Source organism: Carassius auratus, chromosome 39 (assembly GCF_003368295.1).
Source record: "Carassius auratus strain Wakin chromosome 39, ASM336829v1, whole genome shotgun sequence".
NCBI lineage: Eukaryota > Metazoa > Chordata > Actinopteri > Cypriniformes > Cyprinidae > Carassius > Carassius auratus.
Genome location: NC_039281.1, coordinates 8,725,681 through 8,734,501, shown reverse-complemented (window position 1 = coordinate 8,734,501; position 8,821 = coordinate 8,725,681). Strand labels below are relative to the sequence as shown.

Genomic DNA, 8,821 nt, shown 5'->3' with positions numbered 1-8,821 from the left:
ATTGTCAGCTTCAGATACTTCATTTATTATTGTTCAATTAACTGTTTGAAACAAAAAAAGGTTGTATTTCAGTAATAATTCTAAATTATCAAAAAAATATATAAAATAATGGTTTCTATTTTAATATCCTTTAAAATATAATTAATTTCTGTGATGTGCAGCTGTATTTTCAGCATCTTTCCTCCAGTCTTCAGTGACACATGATCATTAGAAATCATGAAAATATGATTATTTATTATTAGAACTATTAATATTAATTTCTCAAAGGTGCACGTCGCCTCTATCCAGAAAAAAGGCGGAGATCACCATCCTGGGATCTTCCCATGGTTCTACAGTCATTGACAAGAGCCCCATTTGAACCATTGGCCCAAGCAGATCTTAAATCACTGACGTGGAAAACAATTTTTCTTCTTGCTCTCTGTTCAGCAAAGAGAGTGGGTGAGTTACATTCTTTAGCAGTAAGTGAAGACTGTCTGAGATGGAAGGCAAACTATTCAGGGGTCTCTCTTTGGCCAAACCTGGCTTTCCTGCCTAAAGTTCTTAATACTTGCACGATCAATCAAGTAATCAATCTTGCAGCGTTTCAACCTGATCCTGATCTCTCTTGTACAGAACTTGATCTTGCTACCTTATGTCCAGTTCGAGCACTTCGCACATACATTGAGCGGACATAGTCATTAGGACATTTACACAATCAGTTGTTTTTGTGTTTCGATAAGAAAAGTATCGGAAAACCAGCCTCGAAACAGCGCCTATCACATTGGATAGTAGACACTATTGCACACACATACTCCAGTCAGAGCTTACCAGTCCCAGGGAACCTGGGAGCTTATTCTACCTAGGAGACTGGCCACATCCTGGGCAGCACTGAAGGGGGTGGCACTAACGGACATATGTGCAGCGGCATCATGGAGCTCACCTTGTACCTTTGCCGGTATTAAAGGGTCAGTGTGGCAGACCCAGTTACGCTTGGGTCCACAATTCTGCTCTCGGCCGCTAAGCAGGGATATTAAGAAGGAGAGGCTTACATTCCCTCGTGACCTTGATGGCACTAGTCATCCAAGGTAAGACCGTGGTGACGGTCTGAGTGAGGTCGAAATAGATCGTAAGTTATGACTATAACTATGGATCTATGAGACCGAATGATGACCGTCACCATTTCTTGTCACTCGGGATGAACTGAGGCGTTCCAGGCAAGAGGAAGTGTTCGGTTCATCTGGATGTTTTATAGGGAACCAACCACTAGGGGTCAGTCACCTGACAATGTTTACATTAGGTCTCGAGGAGAGCTAGCAGAATGGCGACATTCGAGGTAAGACTGTAGTGACGGTCATCATTCAGTCTCATAGATCCAAAGTTATAGTCATAACTTATGATCTAGAAATGCAGTTTGTCAACTGCAAGCCGTTCTATTCGCCGCGGGAGAATAAAATACGTTAGTTGGCAAGTTAATAAATTACATTTGATTTGAGAAATCACCTCAATGGGCATAGTGCCCAGGGGCACCACACTGATTATAATACGGCCCTAGTTGTGCTAGTTCATAAGAAATATGCATTACTGTTAAAAGTAACTTTTTAGTTTTTTTTTTAAAGATGTTCCCATTAATTTGTTAATTTGTTTTTTTAAAGATGTTCCTCATTAAAAAGAAAAATTTGTAAACACTATTTTGATTAAGTCAGGTTTATTCATATATTGTCATCCTATTAAACTGTTGGAATAAGACATATTTTGTTGTCAATGCCACTTGTCAATGCTTCAGGGGAATATAAACTTCTCTTATACCCTTTCTTTGTTACTTCTCCTGTCTTTTTCTTGGCGAGCATGATTTCACCAAGTAAACCATGTTCCTGGATCAACATCCTTGTTGATCCAGGAACAACATTCCAATCAACCAATCAGAAGTGAGATATAACTTTTTAAGAAATATCTGTTTTAGGCTTACAATCAGTATTAGGAGATTCTACTCACAGCTATCATTTCCCCCTATTATAAGGACTAAATTATGGGTAGGGTTAGGTTTAGGGGTAGGGATTGATTTAAGTCTATTTTTTTGTACAACAATGTTGATCCAGGATCATCAGAAGATGTTGATCCAGGAACATGTCTTGGCAAAATCATTGCAACCCTTTTTCTTCTCCCTGAATCTTTTCAAGGTCATCCTGCAGATATTCATCTCCCTTGCCACCTGACTTATGGTTTTTCCCTGTTGCATCTCTTTCACTGCTCTGTCCAACTCCACAAGAGCAGTTGAAGCCCTGTCTGTCTTCCGTTTATAAGTGCGTGGCATAATGGTTTTTTGTCTAAAATTAAGAATGCCACATAGTTTAAGTGCTAAAATGCAACAGTGCAATGTACAATTACAAATTAATAATGTGTTGAAAATAATCATAAGTGGGGGTGAGTTGTGCCACTGGCACAACTTAACCCAGGCCCTTTGGCACAAATCACCCCATACCCAAAAATTTGAAAAGCTAGCATGATCCAGCAGTTAAGAGCTAACATCATGCTAACTGTAGACTCATTGTGTAGCCTGGTAAAGCACTAAAACATGTGTGAAATGTTTTCAAACTTTTCTAGAATTGTTCAGACGCTACAATCAAAAAACCTTGATCATAGAAATTTTACTTTTAAAGGAAAAAAAACAGTTTGAGCTCAAATGTGATTACCTCTCATGCCTTGTGTCTCTCTTCTTTGGAGGATGAGTAAAATGGATGGCTTTTTAAAATTATGTGGTCACATGACCAATTTCTTCAATGGTTTTCCAGAAACAAGGGGTGGAACTACTTCCCCCCTGGCACAAATCACCCACCCTCCCCTAAATGAAAGCAATCTGAATCATTCGGAATCAATTTCGAGAAACAAAAACATACAGAGAATCACTTAAGACACTTTGCTGTAGACCCATTCCACATAATAATATTCATTAAAACTGTATGTTAACACCATAGACTGTATAAAAACAGGTTAACACATTGGAACTTGCTGCATGAATCCTTGAGTAGGCTACAGTTTACAAATCCATGGGAACGGATTGCGAAAGTGTGTGCGCAGATTATGAATTTGTGGGTACACGTTCAAAAACCGAGGGCACGGTTTACAAAATCTGAGCGCACGGATTGGAAATTCGTGGGCTAGGAATCCTATTAGGACATTTGAACTAGAAAGCCACAGCTTACATTACATAAAACATAAAATGTTTTTGTTTATGCTCAACTAAAGTGAAATAATGAGCATATTTCCACTTTGAGAAACTCGTGTTGCTCTCGCCCACAGTGCGTCTTCGTGTTTACAGTGGTTGGCATCCACCATAGACAGTAAACTAAATGGACACAGCGACCCCGTTGAAAAATGAAGTAAATTAGAAGCATGCAATTCTCAGCATAATTTTTATGCATATGTATTTTTACTAAAACATTCTATTAGACGAAAAATGTTGCAAACTGTTTGTTGAATCAGTTTTTAATCTATTCATTAAGGCTTTCTGAACTTATTGCTGATATAGTCTGACTTTATCACTAGGATATTCTTGCAGTTTTACTCTTTATTGTTCATGATATGTGAGGTGCAGATTTTGTCTGTGTGATATATGTAGAATTATTTTAATTATGTTTCTATTGCAGGTGAAGAAGGCATTAATTGAGATGGTGAATGCTGCCAATCCTGCAAAACTTAAAGACGAGTGTAAAAGGCAACACATTAAATTAAGGCGGCAGAAACTTAAGGATAACAGTCTCAAAGAAATGCAGCCAATTGAACAAGGGGTAACTTGCATTTAAATTACTACTAATCCTTTTGTGCTTGTGTGGTCTGAAAAACACATTAGATATTTGATTCTTTTTCCAGCAAAGTATTGTCGCTGACTCTGAGACAGAAAAAGTTAAGGAAGATTTTGAAGAGAACAATAATGAGCCTTCAAGCACACTGGCTTCCAGTGAGGAGAGTACAGTAGTGATGGCAGAGACGGATGTCTCTGAAAAAGATGTTGAGGATCAGGAAAGAAAGGAAACCAACTTGGACACAATCATGCAAAACATCTAGTGATGAGGAGGTCAAATCCAAGGAAAATGATGAAACCAAGATGTGTTTCCAAACAGCGAATGTCAAGGTGGATCATATTCTTTTGGAATTTACCAACTGGCTTTGGTCAAAGTTTTCAGATAGTGCTGTGCATTATAACTGATACTATATAAATTACTTTAATTTTAGGAATCCTCGAATTATGTTAATTCAAAGGCAGATGAGAAGCAAGATTCTGCAGCTGATGAAGGAAGCGGAATGAAGGCGGGAAATTCAGACATTGTGTCAGAGATGCAGAAACGTGATGGATCCAGTGGGTAAGAGCATGTGAAGCTAGTAAAGCACTCAAAGTCTTCTGCTCAACTGATCTCTTGTACTTTACCAACAGGTACAGAGTTTGTTCGGCCCCTGTGGTGGGTTATTTCTGCAGCTGCCATATATGCCAGTGAGGAAGAGGCCAAAGATGAACACTTCAGGACCCCAATGCATCATCAAAAGCTGAAGGCAAACCTTCTAACTCCTAACTTGCATGATTATTTTGCATATCTGTCTTCAGTGTTCGATTAGACTGACATGTGTTCTCATTCCTTTTGTCTTAGGAGCAAAAGGAGCGAAACAGTTCAACATAAACAATGACACAGAACAGAAACAGCATGAACATAGCATACTGTATTGAAGTCACATCATAATATTTGTCAAATGATTAAGTGATTCATTAATAATGCAGGACTTAAACTTTTCTCTATTACTATAGCCTCTGTTTTTCGTGTTGTCTTTGTGTTTCAGCAATGGTTTTATCTGGTAATCACTAAACAATTTTTTTAAATATAAAAACATGTATTTTCGTACACTGTAAAACACTGGATTTAATTCATAAGTTAAACGAAATGCAGTAAAATAGTTTCTGCTCAAATAAAACACGTGTACAGTTATCAACTAAACGCCTGTTTTCTTCATGCGTGTTTTGATTGGATGGCTGATGGTTGTCTCCGCCCACAGTGTGCCGTTTCCATGACAATCCAACATGGCCGCACACGGTAAGTAGAAAGATGTTTATGATTTGATCCTAACTAGAGTAGATTTTAGCTTGATTTCGGTACACATTTCCCCTATATTTTATTGTGAACAGAGCAAATGGCTTTCATGAAGCCAAATAAAACGTTTTGGTAAGGAACAAGCGATCAATTAATGATTCGAATGAAGGAGAAGCATCTTCAAGCTAATGCTAGCCGTTCACAACACTAACGGTACTGTCGTTTTGTCAATAAATATTTATTTACTCGAATTCTGGTAAATGCTTTTGAACCGAACATTTAAAGTAACAAAACTGCTGGACTTTGATGATTGTGCGTCATGGATCGTTTGGATTTATCGCCAGAATTGTGAAATAAAAGTAGCACATTATTATTATTATTATTATTATAATTATTCAGTGACGTAAACTCGTTTCCAAGCTACCAAGTATTGAGGAAAAAACAATACATTTATTAATCAAATGCATATATGATTTATTTTCTTATTTAAAAATCAGTGTATTTGTATTTAAAAAGACGGATTTAATGAAAATGTGAATTGCATGTTGTTTACAGATGATGTAATTAGTTTCAGCATCATTTCTTAAAGTTTGCTATGTGATATTAATTACTGACTTTGATTGTGGTCTGAGGTAGGTGCATTTGTGAGAGATTTATGACCAAAAACAGAAATAAACAGATAAAGTTACAATAATTCACTCTCCTTACATGCCTACATTGTTCATTAATTCAGTGTTTAATTTTGCTTTTGCAGGAGGACAACCTGTCGTATCCTTCCAATACAGTTTTCTGATTTACAGGGGCATGCAAAAGTTTGGGAACCCCTTGCAAAATCTGTGACAATTTAAATAATTTTAACAAAAATAAGAGAGATCATACTAAATGCATGTTATTTTTTAGTCATGTCCTGAGTAAGATATTGTACATAAAATATTTTTACATTTAGTCCACAAGACAAAAAAAAATGCTGAAATTATTAAAAAACCCCACTCAAAAGTTTGGGAACCCTTGGTTCTTAATACTGTGTGCCGTTACCTGATGATCCTCGACTGTCTTTCTGTTTTGTGATGGTTGTGCATGAGTCCCTTGTTTGTTCTGAACAGTTAAACTGAGAACTATTCTTCAGAAAAATCTTTAAGGTCCTGTACATTCTTCAGTTTTCCAGCATCTTTGCATATTTGAACCCTTTCCAGCAGTGACTTTATGATTTTGAGATCCATCTTTTCAGACGGAGGACAATTGAGGCACTCAGACACAACTATTTAAAAAGGTTCAAAAGTCACTGATGCTTCAGAAGCATTAAGGGAAAACCTTTGAACACGATGAAGATGTCCAAAATTTTCTTATTTTGTTGAAATATTTTTTTCCCCATTTAATTCTGCCCTTCGTAAGCAAAAGAAGATACTTGTATGTTTCCCGGAACACAAATTAAGTACAATTTACCTTGATCTTCAAATTCCAAAAGTTTTCACACCTCTATCTCTATATTTGTTTATGTTGCTTCTTAACAAAGTATCTAAGTTGTCCTCCACACCCCTGCAGATCCTGTTTCACTTGAACGGCTGGTATTTTGCAGCTTTCTTCATCGCTGAGATTCTTATATTTATCTACAAAGGTGATGTATGGACTCAATAAATCATTGAATGGTTGAGATGTATGATTTTTATATACATGTGTATGACCTAATCAGTGTTTGCTGTGCCATTTGCAGGGGTGATCCTCCCTTATCCACAAGCCAACCTGATATTGGATGTTGTCCTGCTGCTCCTCTTCCTGGGCCTGGAAACCCTCAGACTCTTCTATGGTCAGTGTGTGGGATGATGTTTAGTGTGCTGTTCTTGAAGTAGTTTTTATTTTATCCAGAGGATAAAAATCATCCTTGTTCAGAAGCCAACTCTTTGGAGCAGGGTTGTGCAAAACTGAATTCATAACATTGAATTGAAATGCCAGGAAGAGGAAGCGCATTCCCAATACAAGTTTTGCTAAATAATATTTATAATTACACTGTTCATTTAATACTTTATTCCCAGTCATTCGGCGAGGATGCATTATATTGTTCAAACGTGACAGTAAAGAAATTTAGAATTTTACAAAAGATTGCTATTTCAAATAAATACAGATCTTTTGATCTTTAGATTCATTTTTTTTTTTTTTTTTTTTTTTTTTTAAAGAAACAGGGACAGCGTACAATAAACATTAACCTCAAAGGGAGAGATGCATAGTACCAGGTTTTAGCTCAAGAGCTAATTTTCACCCGTAGTCCCTGGGCAGGCTGATGTTAAGCTACAATATATAAACATACATGAGTAATAAGATTTACACTTGCCAAAAAAATAAATAAAATAAAAAGTTCATGTTCACACCTTTCATATACTTAGACCTTAGAACACACACTTACACACATACACATATCTGGTCACATGTGGGGACAAATCAAATGATTCTGAGGGGGAGGGGGGAGTATTTCCGTTTCCAGCATAACTGTTTTCCACGCTTATATATATTGATTCAAAGAAATTGATTCATAGACATTTCAGAGCACAATTATTTTAAATTATAACGAAATCTCCCAATATCACTGTGTTTACTGTGCTTTTTAAAATAGAGATATCTTTCAAAAACATTGAGAAATCTTATCAACCCCAAACTTTTGAAGGAATGCTGTATTTCTCAGTCATTTAAATACAAATGCCAAAGTGATTATCACAGCATTCATTTTCATTTAATTCAAGAAAGTATGAAGTACGTTAAAAAATAATGAAACATTAATATCACGTTGATGAGTAATTACTATGAACATGGAAATAAATGAAAACCACTTATTTTACAAATTTAATTTGAATGCCTTGAATTTAAATCTGAATTCCAATTCTACATCCAGTTTAAATTCTGTGAAAATTCCGGTAACTGAATTGGAATTTAAGAGACTTTCTCTGTTCAGTTCTCACCTGGATGGATGAATGTTGGGTGATAATGATTGATTACCTGTTTGTTGTGCACACTTTGTACTGGTAAAAATGCATTCTGCCGTTCAGGCTGGAAGGGGAACCTGTGTCAGCGCTCTCTGGCTCTGTTTGTGAGTGTTGCTGTTCTGGTGCCCTGTGCGGTGCTGAGCGTCTACTACCTGCTGCTGCAGACCTTTGTGTTACGGCTGGAGGTTGTGCTCAATGCTGTGCTGCTCTGCTTCTACAGCTTTGAGCTGATTCTGGGGCTCATAACCCTCTCAGTTTTTTCAAGGTAACTACTTCTGTATTTTCTGTTTTTCAACATATTTATCCCACAGTTGCAAAGAGACATACAGGTTATGAAAAGATGTGCATTGAATAGAATAAATATATGGAAGTGGAAATTTAGCAACATAATTTTCAAGTTATTAGGCCTTTTTAAAATACAAGATATTTACACTCAGCAATTCTTTTTCCACTCTCTTTCAGGGCCAACATTTATTAATTTCATCTGCTTTTTTGACGTCTGAATGAAAACACTGAACTGAATAAGCTTGCAGGCTTTCAGATTGAGAACCGTTAAGATCTGCAATACATTTAAATTACATAAAACAGACATTTCATTTGTACAGTTTTTCAAACAAGTATATCAAGTTGATCTTGAGATGTTTTAAAGGCTATTTTCAGTGTACTCTGATTTTTATAAATAATGCATTCTTAATTGCTATGTAAATGTATTTATGTAAATAAAGTTTGCCATTTATTAGAGTGAAACAATTGTGTCATCATATACTTACTACACAAACACACACATACACATTT

The 8,821-nt window shown here is 36.4% G+C and overlaps 1 protein-coding gene across 2 annotated transcripts; it reads left to right on the top strand.

Moving 5' to 3' along the window:
* The first annotated feature begins 4,982 nt into the window (after positions 1-4,982).
* tmem216 (transmembrane protein 216) lies at positions 4,983-8,764 on the top strand. Of its 2 annotated transcripts, none has more exons than XM_026225796.1 (6): positions 4,983-5,057; positions 5,809-5,822; positions 6,576-6,669; positions 6,766-6,858; positions 8,090-8,291; positions 8,489-8,764. In XM_026225796.1, the coding sequence occupies exons 1-6, from the start codon at positions 5,045-5,047 to the stop codon at positions 8,502-8,504; spliced, it is 432 nt and encodes a 143-aa protein (XP_026081581.1). In that variant the 5' UTR covers positions 4,983-5,044; the 3' UTR covers positions 8,505-8,764. The 2 variants fall into 2 exon arrangements, with proteins under 2 accessions (XP_026081581.1, XP_026081580.1); XM_026225795.1 differs by lacking the exon at positions 4,983-5,057 and adding an exon at positions 5,190-5,267.
* The last annotated feature ends 57 nt before the right edge of the window (positions 8,765-8,821 follow it).